The following is a 15,643-nucleotide window of genomic DNA, read 5'->3' as shown; positions in this document are numbered from 1 at the left end:
AATAAATGAATAGGATAGTCAAGGGGGCCCCAATGAAACAAAATATGAAATAAGCAAAAAGCCTCCACCCTGCACGTCCACCAACATGACAATACAACAAAAGACGATGAAATCCAGTCAACTACCTGGCTGCAAATGATCAATCAATTCCTCCTCTACTCTACATTTCACCTTCTCATCCCGCCCTCATCTTCTGTTGGTTCACTTTTTTCCTTCCTTAGGCGAACAAGGGTCTCATTTCGGGTCCAGTCGACACTCGATATGCCGTCCAAAAGTGGTTCACCCAAATTACTCAAACTCATATCCGATGCGGCATCCAAGATCCGCAATGTGATGGATAAAGATAAGAATCCAGGATGGCAATCGAGGCTACAAGCATGGGCTGCTGGAATGAAGAAGCTAGATGCTCTTCTGGTACGTCAGGTTCTTCTTTCGAAGAACAACTTCATGCTTCTTTTCGACACACCTAATAATATTGTAGTGGAGTTTGATTGCTGACGAGAGATTGTTGAAAGCTCGATCCGTCCTTCTCATACGAGAAATATGAGCCATTCAGCTTATGGGCAGAGAAAGAGGTACGCATATGTAGAAAGCTGAGGAAATTAGCTGAGATGATCTTGTCCAAATCTGTCTCGCTATCTCACAGTTGAATAACCTGATCAGCACACCTGCTATCCCATACTTCTTGACTTTCTTTCGACTCACGTCGGAACATCTTCGTTCTACTAGGATACAACTAATCATCGAAGACGATACCGCTGCAGATACAATTGATTTTGAAAAGAATGTCGACAAGGAGGACACTTCTGCTGGTCTTACATTTAGAGTCGGGAAAGTTGTCGAGATCATCATGGATAGGTGAGTCAAGACATCAGCTTGACCTGGCTACACGCTCATTGCTTTGTAGTGTATTGGTAAGTCAAAGGTGATCAGCCCCTCAACGAGTCGCTCACTCGAAGATGGGAAATTCCATTAGGGGATAATCAAAGGAAACCTGATAGGGAGTAGGTGTCTCACTTCGACCGACAGTTACCCAGAATATCGGCTGTGCTTATTTAGCATCTATCTTTACAGCTCACGCGAAAGACATCCATACACGAGCGTGGATCACTCTTCTCGTGTCTCTTCTCGAGGATTGCTTGACTGACAAGTTCGGAAACGACGTCTTACAATCCGACGTGAGCATTTAATTGCCCTGGTCTAGCTGACTTCGTATTCACCATTGTCTGAAATTAGGTATCAGAGATACTTGGCATCATATCAGGCGATGAAATGATCAAGGAAGGGAAAGCTCTAATGAAGGATTCTGCTGTCTTAGGATTGTAAGTAGCATGATTTCTAAGCACGAGTGAATTGGCTTACACCTATTCTAGTAAAAAGCTTGGATCTCTCTTGCACAAGAGTAAAGGTTAGCACCTTCAGTACCTTCATGAAATTGCTGACTCGTTCATAGCCACCGGAACATCCATAGGATTACTGCGGATTGTGCAAGCCCTACTCTCTCCGATCTCGAATCTTCAAATCCGAACCAAGGAGTTGAAGGAAGTCTTACAGAACCAAAAATGGTCACAAGGAGTGTTGAAGGAGGTGTTTACTAAAATGGGGAAGGAAGAAAAGGCATACGAACCAGATGTAAGATTCTCATTACTTTCACGTATTTGGGCTAATGGTATATTAGCAACTGATGATCATTTTCAACATTCTGGCCAAAGACACTTCTCATGAAAGACCTAGAGCATATCAAGCGGCTTCTTTGATCGTCGACGATGATGACCATTTGAGTTCGGAAAAGGCAAAACGGTATCTGAAGCAGGACAAAATCATCCTCTACCTTGACCAGTGGGGTCTTATTTTTAAGGTGAGTTGGCACAGCCGATGAATCAGACTGACTGGACATCGATTTCTAGGGCTTCGACAAGGATGGTGAAGAAGAAGATACCGCTTTCGAGCATAGGAATATTATGAAGTTGATTGTCCACAATAATTTTGGTCAGTCATTCTGGCCTACATTTTAGATTCAGCTAACAATCCCTATATCAGAGATCAATCTCACATACATGACAAAGGACAACGATGACATCCTTGTACAGTTTGGTGTGAAGCTTGAGCAAGTCGATAAATTCCTGAAGGATACCAAAGGACAGCCATACCTTGTGAGTCACTCACAAGGTACTTTATGTCTTTTGAATTCATGTCGTAAACTACCATTAATGTCAGTCTTAGGTATCGAAGATGATTTCTCCCCGACTGTCATCTGAACTTTCCGAGTCTTCTGGTCAAGCACAGAACAAACCGGATCCAGAAGTACTTTCTACACGTCCGACGGAATCCAAGGGTGGCTCTTCTGAGAACGTCAAAGAATTGGCTGGAAAACAAGCTGCTGTTCCATCTAAGTCTGAAAAACAAACTCCTGCTAAACGAGGTCGTGGTCGTCCGAAAAAAACATCTTTGTCAGAAAATAAAATCAGCGGTACTCATGAAACACCTGCATCAGTTACGGAACATCAGGTAGCAGGTGCTGCCACAGAGGGAGGGCAAATTCCGCTACCTTGGGAAACGGAGACATCGATTGGAATCTACAATGAAAGTACCCCTCAGAGCGCAACAGAGAAAACAGGCAAAAGACAGAAAAGAATAAGTCCTCCGCCGCCTTCTTCACCTTCTTCAGCTGAAGGATCCCTTCAAATTTTCTCTCCACCGGTATTTTCTGTAAGTACATTCTTCCAGCTGATCTTGGACAGAAGTGACTTGTATTTCGGTTCCAGGTCAGCAATTATATAGCTTCGAAACCCCCCAAAACCCTACTACACGACGTCTTTCATATTCCTTCACGAGCTCCCGTTAAGCCGGCAAAGCCTTCAAATGATTCACCTTTACCATTGGGTATTCAAGCTCAGTATGGCAGCGCTTCTCTCGCTGTCCAGCAATCCACGCAAACACGAGGCACCGGAGCAGACGCTGCTACACAAGTAGAATCCAGCCTGAAGAACACTGAGCCTCTTCCTCAAACAATCACTGAAGAGGGTTTGAAAAGTGCCGAACTTGCTCCCGGCAGAAGTATACATAAAATACCTGCCGTAAGGACCATTGGCAGCGGGCCTGAAATGTCTGAAAGTACAAATAACATCGTTAGAAAGGTATTCAGTGAGATTTTAGAGCCCAATCCTGCCGACACTTCTAATAACCTTCTTACAAGCAACGATCAAGTAAAGGCTTCATTTTTGGAGCAACGGAAAGAACGCTCGGAAGGACCTTCGGACACTTTGGCCATGGACAACCATCATGAATCAGACTCTTCAGTTCAAGGGCCCATTGTCTCAAGACGATCCGTTGAAGCGATGTTTCAGCAAACCCGAGACAATGACGAAATCGAGAAACCAAGAAAGAAGGCAAGATTATCCGTTTTACCTTCGTCCTCACTTGCAGCAGGAGATGTCCGACCCGAACGTCCTTCGTTGTCCAGTAACCAAAGTCACAAAGATCATGTGGTTGGTATTAGGAGAGAATCTGACGAAGCTCCGGGAAAACAAATCGAGAAGAGACCAAGTAGAAGGAGAAGTAGTGGTGCAAACGCAAGAGCAAGAGCAATAAGTCAAGCTGAGAATGCGGCGAGCAAAACTGTATCCGATATGCATATAGTGAGTTGTACTTAATACTATGACTTATCGGCTCGCCTCCTATTGCAAGCATAACTGACGTCTGTATGAAAGCACTGGAACGATGTCCTAAACGTGAGTTATATCGTCCTTATTTGTGGTAGCAAAACAGCTGACCTCATGGTGCGGTACTAGCTTATGAAAGAAGCTTCGGAAAAGAAGATCAAATTACCTTTGCAGAAAACTCGCGTAGCTCAAGAACAATTCGGTAAATTAGCTAAGTCCATTCTGAATGATTTTCAAAAAGAGAGGTAAGTTGCTGCTCTTGAGCTCGAGCCCTCGTTTTCTCATGCTATGCAAAGCTGACTTGAAAATGGTGAATATGAAGTAAAACCCAAATGATGGAGATCAGCAAGCAACACCAAGCTACCGTTGCCAAATTTGATCAGTTTATATCGAATGAAGTTGACAAGATCCTGACTGATTACAATGAAACCAGGGATGCGATCGTTGGGTTGATGAAGGTTGATAAGAAGCAATGGGAGCTGAACCCTTCTTTATTCTGATCCATCAGGTTTGTTTATATGTTGCGATGTCGAGCACATAAAAGCTGATCAGGCAGGTAAAAATATGTTAGGGCTGTAAACTTATAGCTAAGAAGTCCAGATAGTGGCATAGTATATCCTCAGAATTGTTGTAAATATCCCTTGACGAGCCGACCGCGCCGCTTCTCGATTCCCAATTTGTACACAGAATCAGTCGTATGTGTATGGAGTTGTAAATAAATTGTCTCGCATGTCATGTATATAACCATCATGTCATTTTCCGCACACTAGCCAATGTGTGAGCTGATTTAGTGACACAGTTCACGTCGCCGTGAAGAACCCTACACTCGTTCTTACCTGCCCATACTTATCAGAAGAGATAACGTCGATATTCACATCTGAGATTTTTGCAGTATTCTTGGAAGAATGTTCGTGTGAGTGGAGTACAACTCGTCATCTCTGTTGATACACCAACGCCGTATAATACATGGAAAGCTCATCCATCATGATTCTTTATAGGTGAATATACAAAAAGCTAGAGAAGATATTACACACAAACAAGTCAAATCGTCTGTTTTATGATTTAATGAAATACGGAGGAAAAAAAGAAAAAATTAACGTCATCCTTCCTATCATTCACTCCATCTTCGGTTCTATACCATTCCATCTTCAGTCATCTGTTTTGGTTGAAATCACATGGCTCGATCACATGTACTGCACTCAACATCAGCAATCAGTCTTATTTTACGAAGTCAAAGCAAAGGACCTACCCATGCAACGTGATTGACTAAGGTTCAACAGAAACAGCAACAGTCAGCTCCTTTTCATCGGGTTTCATCTCTCACTCACAAGACGCATGCTTCTCCACTCGTTCTCCTGACACACACAGTTGTTCCGCATCAGTTCAGTATTTTGCTGTCGTCAAACCGTTTCAATAGAGGTAAAGGTAAAGTGACACTCACTTAATACGTAGGGATCGAACGTTGCATTGATTGCCCCAGAAGACTGGGAGGTCACGGTAGCCGTTTCACTTTCATCCCCTGGATAGGCGAAGTCCCGAGCTTTGCCCGCAATGATCTACAAACATTCGAGGTAAGCTTTCATTGCAAAGCGAGACGCGCAAGCGTATTTGCATGCTTACATCGGCGTACTAAAGGTAAATTGATTGGTAAGTGTCACACACTCGGGAACAAAGTATACCACTTACATAACAAACAGGAATGAGCTACAGGGAGAAGACAGTGGTAAGCGCAAGCATTATCATACGATGTAATCAGAACATCTAACTGAAACAGCCTTTGCAGTTCTAGCGTAAGAATAGCATAAGGAGTTGCACAAATCTTGCATCTTGTCGGCAGAGAACTGTAGGTCTATCAGCACCGTCCTCATCGCTAGAAGATTGTGCTTACAGCATTCTCATCGACAACCACAACACTGTAGGAAAAGCATCAGTCTCTCCAATCTGACGCAATGATTTTTGGCATGGGTGACTCACTAGTGGGTGGGACGAGCCGTGCCTTGTAAACCAGCGTGAGCCTGTGAAACACAACGAGTCAGTGTAGCCAGAACACATCGTAAGACTGCACATACCTGAAGGTAGAAGTCGAAGGCGAAGGGATGGGTAACAGCGGTATCAACACAGGTACCTTCATGAGCTAGATCAGTTAAAGCTACTCGGCTCTAATAATGTATATTTACCGGGGGGAAGGTTACCAGTCCTGTCTCTGGTAGTATCATCAACAGCGAAGAATCTCATGTGGTGCTGCCGATCAACAACTGTCAGTTGGACTACTTTTGACAGGTTCCAGACACACCCTTTTAGCGCAAATGGTAAAGGTAATCTTAGGTCGATATTTAGGATCCATCTCTCGACACGCGGCTAAGATCTGATCTCTCTCAGTACTATATCATGTCAGAAGTCAGCTAGTATCACTATGCTTCAAAAAGGGTTTGTACTTACGTAGCACATTGGCCGTATTGACCTTCCGAAACACCGTCTCGGAACATCAAGATTTTCTGTGGTTTAGCTCCAGTCCTCTTCTCGAATAGTTCGATATGAGATTTCATCATTGCTTTGAGGTCGTCTACCATTTCTCTATGATTGTATCAGATTTCATGACCTGCTCAGTTCTAAGATGATACTCACTTTCGGCCCTCCTGGAGTCGAATGCAGGGTACGAAGAAATTGTTGTCACCATTGATCGCAGCAACAGTAACGGCGATGGAAGGATGTATGACAGATGCTCTCTGGGTGAGTTGGGGTGGATGAGACACCTGAGAAAGCCCTTCATTAATCAGTCACCCCTCTGCTACGTGCGAAGCGACTCACATCCGCACCAACCAACATCGTAGTTTTATCAATCTATTTGGAAACAGGGAGCAGTCAGCGAGGGAGACCCAGGAACACGCTCGATGAAGCGAAATCTCACCGCTTGAGGGATTTTGACCGTGTGTGTGATTCCACCAAGCTTGGCATGCACTTTCATGCTCATGTTACCACAGTACTGATACCAATTGCATAGTCAGTCAAACTCGAATGTACGTTGCAACCTTAATGATCGACTCACTTGATCTCTGCCTCTATCATTTTTCACTTTTGCCGATTGCATAATCTGTGTGACCACGGGCTAAACATCCGTCAGACCCGAATCATATTCAAGCGCGCCAGGTAGTGAGTGACATACCATTTTTAGCTCATTTGTAGCTATCCTTTTCACACTGGAGTAAAAAGCAAGATCCTTTCTCTATCCGCCAAGTTCAATTTTGTGCGTCTCATCTGTGATCAAATAACCGGAAGCTCACCGGTACGATGACGAAGATTATCTGGGGATTAATTTTTTGGCTTGCCTCATGAGCTTGTTGGGCCGCTTTCCGCAGAGTTGCGTGGACATTCTGATTGTTTTCGGGTCGTACAATGGGAGGATCCCTCTTTTCGACAGAACATCCTTGCTTGACCAGGACGTTGATGAATCTTTCATTGTTATCAGCGACGTGATAGCGAGTCCTCCAATGTCATCACTTACTCGCCAAAGAAATTTTCTAAAAGCCACTAGAAATGTCAACGGACTACATTACACGCGCCTTTTCCTAAGCTTACTGATCTCATCGTTTTTTATGTAGCTGTCAAAGCAGCAGATGGACCAAGATCGAAGTGGTGCACCAGGTTTTAAGAACTGTAGGACTTGTCAGCATATCTCGCAATCTCGCATGTTCCATACCGTCAACCCACCCTAACGCCTCCAACATTCCAAGACCTACGGGGAGCTCAATGATCAGGTAAGCTGTACGATTCGGACAGAGTGAAAACTTGCCCTCTCTGAACATTCATTTCCCTTCCAGCATAATGAACCACGGGAGGAGGCAATACTCTTGCAGGAATTCTCATCATTTCAGCTTGGATTTGAATTCCCCAATCCTTGAGTCGTGGTAATTGGGAGTAATTGATCTTGCTGCGCCACTTTATGACTAAGAACGTCTCGTTAGTCATCGTCTTATAGGGGATGATACAGATACTTACTTTGCGCGGAACGCTCGGGAGGCGGTTTTGCAGCAACTCTACGATCAAGTCAGCGATCCTAAATAGTGACTTGGAGTGGAAAGAAGTCAATTCACCTGATCATTTCTGCAGTCTGATCTGCTGTAACAGCTGCAAAGGGAATAGCGTTGAAGTCACATAGTTTGATCAATTCAAGTCTACCAGATTCGAAATCAGCTCTCATCTGAAATCAACTTTCTGGCGGTTCAGCGAGACTTACGGGATAAGCGATTTGTTGCCTACTTTCACTAAAGGAAGTCTAGGTCGTTTGAGAGTGATGTTATGAAAATTGTGGAAGTATTGAGAGACCGTGATCATCTGATTGGGGGCACCATCTTTGCTTTTCATATCGAATTTGCATTCTGCAGCGGTCTTATCGAGGAATCCGTTGATGATGAGTGGTTTTTTGCTCTTGCTAATGTGGGTACTCAGCTAATAAGTCAGGAAAAGAGTACTCACGAGTAAGTGAGAGTGCACTTGGCACCCTTGAGTAACTTCGAGATGTGATACAATTTTCCTTGGAGGAGATCTTCTAGTGGTACTTGACCACCTGCGAATCCACCTGGAGGTCCACCTCTGCCGTTGAAACCACCTCTACCTCCACCTCGCCCACCTCGCCCACCACCACCACTACCACCGCCACCCAAGAGATCTGTAAGGACATTCTTGAGGTTGATGGGTCTGACTCAGCAATGCATGCGATGGATGTTACAGGAATGTACTGCTCACTATAAGGAGGTCAGGCCTGAAAAATGGTCCATACGCAGTATCGAGCTAGAAATATTGTTAGCGAACATCACGATGTCCTGGTATTCGAGATATTTGGATAAGCTTACCTGGATAGCGGGGTGCCCAGCTTGACAAAAGAGGAAAGATTGTATGAAGCCCTCGAGGACGACGCCGCCTGAACCGATCGATGACGAGTTTTCTGCCATTTTGCTGGTCAGCTTTTATGACCCAGGCTCATTCAAACACAGCTGACCAAGAGTGTAAAACCTCCTGCCTTGAGCACCTTTGGCAGTGAAGCGATCGTAGAGATCTTGTCGGAGAAGAATATTGATAGCGGCTCTTCCCATCGCCTGATAATCATCAGCATGCACGAGAATAGTCAGTATCACGTTGATCTTCCGCGGATCGACTCACGACCATATCCCTCAATTCTGCGTTAAGCTCTTGTCCCTTGCAATAGGTGATGATCCTGCTGAGATCTATCTCTCTGGCAAACTGGACTGTGACGATGAATTGTTGATCTCTGTTTGGTTTTCCCGGTTCAGGATACTCTTCGGGAAGAGAAACAGGGACTTCACTCTGGACAAGAGACATAGTGTCAGCTCCCTTCTGATGCCATCCAGATAAGGAGATGATACGACCAAGGATGATGCGTACCTTTGCTTTGGACATCGGAATACGGAAAGGAGTATAGAAACTTGATCTGGAAAAGAGAATATCAGGTCAGTACCCGTAGTGGAAATCTGGAGGTGGGATAGGTTCAACTCACTGCTGGTCATAAGCAGCAGCTTCAAGTTCCTTCTTAACCTTTGGATGAGCGTCCGCGACCAATTTTTTCCATACTCTCCAAGACAAGTCTCGAGTCTTTCTAATCTCTCCTCGTCAGCTGTCGATCGTCTTCAAACATTGGTACTGTATACGGTAAAGAATGAAACTCACTTGAACTTCAACCTTCCCTCCTCAGGTCGAAAGTCGATATCATAATGACTAGGTATCAATCCGTCAGTTTGGTTTGAGCGCCCACTGTTAGAGGTAGAAGTGTGTTCACTAGATTACCAGACCGTTTGCGTTATTCTTCATATTGACTGGGAACATGTTCGCAGCTACTTGTATGGGTCGACCTTGTCTTCCGAAACCTGCAAGAATTATCCTCCGTCAAACCCCAAGCTCAACCGTTGGGAAGTCAGATGATCAAAGAACTAACCTGGTCTTCGGACATACTCTATGATAAGAAAAGCTTTGATCAGCAAGAAGTATTCGGATACTTCCATCAGATTTCAAGATTAAACATGACTGCAGCTTACCACTCAAATCATCATGAGCATCTTTGAAAGACAGATTTTCGAAAGCGTTTTGAATAGCTTGCGCCTATAGAATTATTGTTCAACGCGAAACAATATCAGCATGCATCCCACAATCTCAAAAACACTTGAAAAATGTGCGATACTGCTCACCCCGTCATCTTGTTCAGCCATTGTGCTTGATGCTTGAACCTATCTCCAGCGTTATAGGAAAGGCAGACAAGAATCCTCTTTTATCGTTCTCAAATCAGAAGAAGAGGAAGAAAGAGAATTAGAAATTTTGTGTTTATGGTATTCACCTGTTTGTCCTCTTCTTCAACATACAGTTGCACGCGGTGATCCGTGCGTTGTACATGTGAGGACGGTAGTTGACTGTGTTCTTGTTTACTTTTGATGGGAAAGAATCATGAAAAGCGAAAATTATGACGACGTGGGATATCGATTAGAAAACGCCAAAGTCCAAGCGTTATCTATCATTCAGGCACGTACATACACCTCAAAGGGTACACATGATAAGGAATTGCATATGAATATCATAAGTTACATGTTCGGAAGATGAATGAATATAAAGGAACTCTGATTGCCAAATTAGGTTACATTGATAAATTAGAGGAGTAGAACGATGTGACGATGTATATCGCGACGTGGCTGACGAGAGGTCACATATACTGAGGTGAAAACAGCTCATTAGCTATGATAACCGAAAATGAAACACTAGGAGCCGTCACTCACCCACATCACCTCGTTGACTGGACGATGTATCAAATGACAGTCAGCAATAATTCAGCATTGGATTGGGCAAAGGTGACAAGGGAGATTGCTGGACTCACATTGAGGTACTTGCTCCAATCGCTTGTCTACGTACATCGTCAGCGGGACGATACCTACGAGTAGTGTGTTTAGGATTTAAGGGCAACTCACAAAGCTGTTTCGGATCAAACACAGCATCTACAGGTCCGGAGGCTGCTGATGCACCGGCAACCGAGCCTCCGTCACTGGAGTCTTCTGGATAACAGAAATCTCTAGCTTTAAAAGCGATGAGCTGTGTCATGCTATCAGTTAGCCTATGTCTTTAATGGCAGTGATGAGGGGATGGCACATGCATCAGCGTACTAAGCGTGAATGTCATGATTAGTCAAACACCCGCATATAAAGTTTTAGAATCATCCACTCACATAGGTGACAGGAATAAGCTACGTAAAATAACCTGGTTTAGCGTTTGACAATATACACGCTCGAAAGTTAGATAATATCCGGCTTACGGAAACTGCTCGGGAGGATCTAGCGTAAGAGTAGCACAGAGAATTGCAGAGGTTCTGCATTCTATCGGCGGTGAACTAAATTTAGAAATCAGCGTTCGATGTTCGACTGAGGCTGGATATAAAACTATTCATACTGCATTCTCATCTGCGACGACGACGCTGAAAGTTGGAGTTAGTCATCGGACTAGGCGACATCGTCCAGACATTTCACGTACTAGTGAGTAGGTCTGGCGGTACCTTGCAATCCAGCGTGAGCCTGTACAATGATCCATCATCAGCTCGAGCCTTCCTGCTATCTAACGCGGAGCTCGCTTGAAGGTAGAAATCAAACGCGTAAGGATGAGCGACGGCCGTATCTACGCAAGTACCTGATGTTGAAATGTCAGTATGTCAGCATATCAGTGCTTCAGTCCTTGTTGTACGGTGCTTACCAGCCAGAAGATTGCCAGTCTTATCAGCATCTCGGTCCGAAGTGGCGAAGAAACGCATGTGGTGCTGTAGCGTACAATGAATAATTGAATCATTAGCGAGTAATGCGAAGCGATACGCCATTCATATACCATAGATGCGTACTCACTCTCTTGGCGCAGATGATGAACGTAACCTTTGGCTTGTAGTTTTTGTCCAAGTCTCTGAAAGCTTGCTTGATTTTATCTAACTCAATGCTACAGGTTTAAGGAATTAGTGGAAGTGAAAGGGAGATTTAATCCCTGACCAAACGAACGTTGTGCAAAGGTCGTATTGACCTTCTGATACTCCGTCTCTAAAGAACAGGATCTTTTGTGGCTTATTGCCGGTTTTCTTTTCGAACCTGGTGATGTGATCTTTCATCATATTCGATAAATCTTCTATCATCTCCCTAACATTTCATTCCTTGTCAGCCTTTATGCTAGCTTGAAAGATGATGGGACCTACTTTCGTCCTTTTTGAAGTCGTATACATGGGACGAACATGCTGTTCTCGCCATTGACAGCAGCCACAGAAACCGAAATAGATGGAAGTAAGGGCTTATCTTTGTTGGCAGGAGGTGGATGAGTGACATCCGCACCAACAATCATCGTGGTTCGGTCGATCTGGCAAGCACAGCACTTAGTCAATGTCATCCCGACCGAATGGGGCTTGCTACTCACGGAATGTGGGATGGCGACTGTATGAGTTACACCTCCGAGTTTCGAATGGATTTTCATTGCAACATTCCCGAGATACTTAGCCGAAAAAACGTCAGCTAACATAACCCGAAGATTAGAGAAGTAAGCTGTACACTCACGGTTCGAAGACCACGTTCATTCCTGAACTTAGCTGTGAGCATCAATTGGGTTACTACGGGCTGGAGGGAATATGGTCAGCAACCAAATGTAGATGAAATTCATGGCGAGAAGGAGAATACTTTGGTCAGTTCGTTTGTGGCAGTTCTCTTGATCTCTTGATAGAGTCCCGTTTCTTTTCTCTAAAGAGGGGTATCAGTCAGCGATACTGTATACAGATGACTGCTCCTGAAAAGATACGAAACATACCGAGACGATGATCACAATCAATTGTGGATAAACTTTATTTCCGGCTGCTGTTGATGCTGCCTCAGCCGCTTTCTGCAAAGCAGGACCAAGACCGTCCAAACGACCCCGGAGGAGAGGTGGTCGTTCATTCGACACCATACAGCCATTTTTCTTGAGGCCGCCAATCAATCTGTACACAGGTCAGTGGCCCCCGTAAAGTGGGTATCCAATATCACTCACGGAGTCACTATGTGTTCTGGATGGGTAAAGGACCAGGATTGACGTTAGCATGCAGCCTTACTAGGGAACAAATAACTCACTGAATTCGTCTTCTTGCACATGGTGATCAAAACAAATCACGGACCAAGATTTGAGTGGCTGATTGCCCACAGCAAACTGATTTTCTTTTTAGCTGTAATACTTTGAATCTCGATATCGTACGTCACCAAGCTGCTCACCGTGTTGGTGACTCTGTTGTCATTGAGATTCCAGGAGCTGTTACAGTGTCAATAAAGTCGTTAAGAATAAGTACACTTACCCATTGGAAGGCATAACGGTTCGACCTTTGTATTGGACCTTGGGCGGGTCCAGAACTCTAGCGGGGATCTTCATCATTTGTTGATCCACTGAAAGACACCACTCTTTGAGTTTAGGTAATTGCGAGTAGTCAAGTTTTGCTCGCCATTTATTGACTGGAGAGACCATCAAACTGTCAGTTCAATTTGCTACTAAATCATGAGGGAGCAAAGTCGTATACTTACTGGCTCTCATGCGATCGGCTGGAACCTTTGCGGCGATTCTAAAGCCAAACCCGTTAGCCCTAGCCTTATGGAAGGATCTTCGGAAGAAATATCTCACTTGATCATCTCAGCAGTTTGGTCAGCAGAGACTTGCATGAAAGGGATTCCATTGAAATCTGTGATGTTGACTAATTCAATGCTGGGTGGGCGAAAAGGCAGATTCAATGGTATTCAGCTTGACAAAAATATTCTCCTGACTTACGGGTACGTTCTTGGAGTTCTCTTTCCGTCTTTCATCATAATGGTCGTAATCATCGGAAGTCGAGGATGCTTGAGGGTAATATTATATTGTACCTTGTAATACTGAACAACGGGTATCATCTGATCAACTTGGCCATTCAGACCAGCGACCTTGATCAGATATTGATCTGCACCTTTATCCGTGAAGCCATCGATTTTACGAGGTCGATAGCTTGGACTAGAACCAAGTTACTACTTCAGTAGGAAGTCTCAATGCTAAGAAAGGCTCAGACCTACCCATACGACAATGTGTATTTCGCTCCCCACAACAACCTGGTCAGTTTGCCAAGTTTCTGCCAGGCCAATTGTTCGACTGAACTTTGACCCGAACCACCACTTTGTCCACCGCGTCCTCGACCACCACCTGAACCGCCACGTCCACCTCTGTCACTTCCTCGTCCTCGGCCACCTCGTGGACCTCCTGTCTCCTCTAGGATTTCCATGATTATACCCTACTAGCGTGATCAGCATGTTAGACAGTCCGATGCCATCAGAAGGTACCCACAAGCAGGGGACCAGACCTAAAGAATGGACCGTAGGCTGTGTCGAGCTGTTTACCGAATGCATCAGCCTCGTAATCAGAAGAAAAACACAATACGCAAGTAATAGCTGACCTGAATAGCAGGCTTCCCAGACTGGCAGGTCAAGAGCGACTGCATAAATCCGTTGAGGACGAGACCAGCTCCACTCATTGGTGTGGCACCATCTGATGTATTGCGCCTATCAGCTATCTTCCGTTTCAGATGCGCAATTCAGCTTGCCCTGGGTGAAAAACCTCCTTCCTTGTCCTCCCTTTGGAACAAATCTGTCGTACAAATCTTGTCGAAGTAAGACGTTGATCGCAGCTTTTCCGGTAGCCTAGGCTCTTATTGAGCGTTGTTATACCGGCTATGGGGAGCAGGGGATGCGGAACTCACAACTATATCTCTGCTGTCTGCATCACATTGACTACCCTGACAGTAATTGATAATCTTACTGAGATCAATCTCTCGTGCTAGTTGGACTTTCACATCGAATCTTCTGGAATGTGATATCTGTCCAGGTGAGGTGATGTCGTCTTCGAGGATGATAGGAATGGTTACCTATATTTGGTACCGGTATGGATTAGTGTTTTTACATACTACGCGCTTTGACAGGAAAATGAAATTACCTCAGCTTTGCTTAGTTCGAGCTTGTGAGGAGTATAGAAGCTATGCCTGCGATTGACGATACGTGCTATCAGCTCATCTGACGAGGCTTCCTCCTAAATGACAGACAGGAACTAACTCTCTATCATACGCAGCAGCTTTCAATCCCTTTTCAACTTTGGAAGGAGCGCTAGCGCAAAGCTTCTTCCAGATCTTCCAGGTAAGGTCCTTCGAGAGTCTAGACAAGATGATGAGAAGACCCAATGAGATCAGCAGGTGACAACAGAAAGATACGTTGCTTCAGTGGCCAAAAGAAAACTTACTCTCGAGTTTTATTGGATTTCACGTGTGGGTTGATATTGATATCATAATGACTAGGCCAAGCTCAATCTGGTCAGCTATGTACTTCGTTTACGTGGAAGAGCCAGCTCTGAGCTCACTACACAATCATAGATGCGCTGGTCATTGTGACAGGAAACATGTTCGCCATTACTTCGATTTTTTTCCCTTGAGTACCAAACCCTAATTGACCAAATGCGTAATCTCCGTCAATAAGCTTCAAGTGATTAATTCAACTAAAAATTTCCGATTAACTGACCAGGTCTTCGGATACTGTCTGTTTCATCAACATATGTCAGCTCACTTCGTTTCTGACCACAATTATACCTGACGAAGGAGTGACCGGCGCAGGTCTACATTCTTTTTTGAACAGGGAGAGAAGAGAAAGGTTCTGGTCGCAAAAGGTTACTCACTAGCAAGATCATCCTTGGAATCTCTTAGAGCCAAACTTGTGAAGGAATCTTCGATCTGTTGAGCCTAGGTAAGATATTCACCCCATTAGTACTTCGGATATCTAGGAGGTATCGTTCGGTTGAATCAATAGTAGAGCTTCAAGGTGGAAATGATGGGAAGATATTCCTCGGTAATGTGGTCTAGTCGAGGAAAGAGAATCACATACCTCCGATATCAGCGTCGGGTTGGTCATTATGAAAGTTCACCTTAATGTCACTGTTTC

General features: G+C 44.5%; 3 protein-coding genes across 3 annotated transcripts; 1 reads left to right on the top strand and 2 right to left on the bottom strand.

Annotated features, from left to right (window-relative positions):
- Nucleotides 1-261: 261 nt before the first annotated feature.
- Nucleotides 262-4,162, top strand: IL334_001704 (uncharacterized protein; the record flags this gene model as incomplete). Its single annotated transcript, XM_062933459.1, has 16 exons — nucleotides 262-414; nucleotides 516-575; nucleotides 647-858; nucleotides 908-914; nucleotides 1,002-1,178; nucleotides 1,237-1,322; nucleotides 1,374-1,408; nucleotides 1,454-1,632; nucleotides 1,679-1,858; nucleotides 1,908-1,989; nucleotides 2,041-2,153; nucleotides 2,224-2,709; nucleotides 2,766-3,638; nucleotides 3,711-3,731; nucleotides 3,792-3,907; nucleotides 3,985-4,162. 16 exons carry the CDS (start codon nucleotides 262-264, stop codon nucleotides 4,160-4,162), a joined length of 2,958 nt encoding a protein of 985 aa, XP_062789510.1.
- Nucleotides 4,163-4,893: 731 nt separating this feature from the next.
- Nucleotides 4,894-9,880, bottom strand: IL334_001703 (uncharacterized protein; the record flags this gene model as incomplete). The annotated part of the gene is made up of 37 exons (XM_062933458.1): nucleotides 4,894-4,928; nucleotides 4,991-5,017; nucleotides 5,104-5,218; nucleotides 5,283-5,291; nucleotides 5,349-5,366; nucleotides 5,429-5,503; nucleotides 5,551-5,575; nucleotides 5,637-5,677; nucleotides 5,732-5,787; nucleotides 5,840-5,903; nucleotides 5,956-6,043; nucleotides 6,102-6,236; nucleotides 6,288-6,415; nucleotides 6,471-6,503; nucleotides 6,571-6,645; nucleotides 6,709-6,768; nucleotides 6,826-6,885; nucleotides 6,944-7,112; nucleotides 7,165-7,180; nucleotides 7,239-7,314; nucleotides 7,371-7,395; nucleotides 7,453-7,606; nucleotides 7,659-7,696; nucleotides 7,754-7,834; nucleotides 7,897-8,091; nucleotides 8,136-8,341; nucleotides 8,406-8,450; nucleotides 8,513-8,604; nucleotides 8,659-8,755; nucleotides 8,820-8,984; nucleotides 9,063-9,108; nucleotides 9,175-9,273; nucleotides 9,345-9,392; nucleotides 9,454-9,541; nucleotides 9,610-9,627; nucleotides 9,710-9,773; nucleotides 9,860-9,880. 37 exons carry the CDS (start codon nucleotides 9,878-9,880, stop codon nucleotides 4,894-4,896), a joined length of 2,787 nt encoding a protein of 928 aa, XP_062789509.1.
- Nucleotides 9,881-10,420: 540 nt separating this feature from the next.
- Nucleotides 10,421-15,613, bottom strand: IL334_001702 (uncharacterized protein; the record flags this gene model as incomplete). Its single annotated transcript, XM_062933457.1, has 35 exons — nucleotides 10,421-10,455; nucleotides 10,537-10,563; nucleotides 10,628-10,748; nucleotides 10,882-10,899; nucleotides 10,969-11,043; nucleotides 11,103-11,127; nucleotides 11,184-11,224; nucleotides 11,281-11,336; nucleotides 11,400-11,463; nucleotides 11,546-11,633; nucleotides 11,693-11,827; nucleotides 11,884-12,041; nucleotides 12,099-12,173; nucleotides 12,236-12,295; nucleotides 12,356-12,415; nucleotides 12,483-12,651; nucleotides 12,702-12,717; nucleotides 12,782-12,839; nucleotides 12,920-12,956; nucleotides 13,000-13,153; nucleotides 13,223-13,260; nucleotides 13,320-13,400; nucleotides 13,464-13,679; nucleotides 13,739-13,953; nucleotides 14,007-14,051; nucleotides 14,116-14,207; nucleotides 14,263-14,359; nucleotides 14,419-14,583; nucleotides 14,652-14,697; nucleotides 14,768-14,866; nucleotides 14,952-15,002; nucleotides 15,069-15,150; nucleotides 15,227-15,244; nucleotides 15,381-15,444; nucleotides 15,587-15,613. 35 exons carry the CDS (start codon nucleotides 15,611-15,613, stop codon nucleotides 10,421-10,423), a joined length of 2,808 nt encoding a protein of 935 aa, XP_062789508.1.
- Nucleotides 15,614-15,643: the final 30 nt, after the last annotated feature.

Source organism: Kwoniella shivajii, chromosome 2 (genome assembly GCF_035658355.1).
Source record: "Kwoniella shivajii chromosome 2, complete sequence".
Taxonomy (NCBI): Eukaryota; Fungi; Basidiomycota; class Tremellomycetes; order Tremellales; family Cryptococcaceae; genus Kwoniella; species Kwoniella shivajii.
This window is presented reverse-complemented; position numbering and strand designations above follow the sequence as displayed.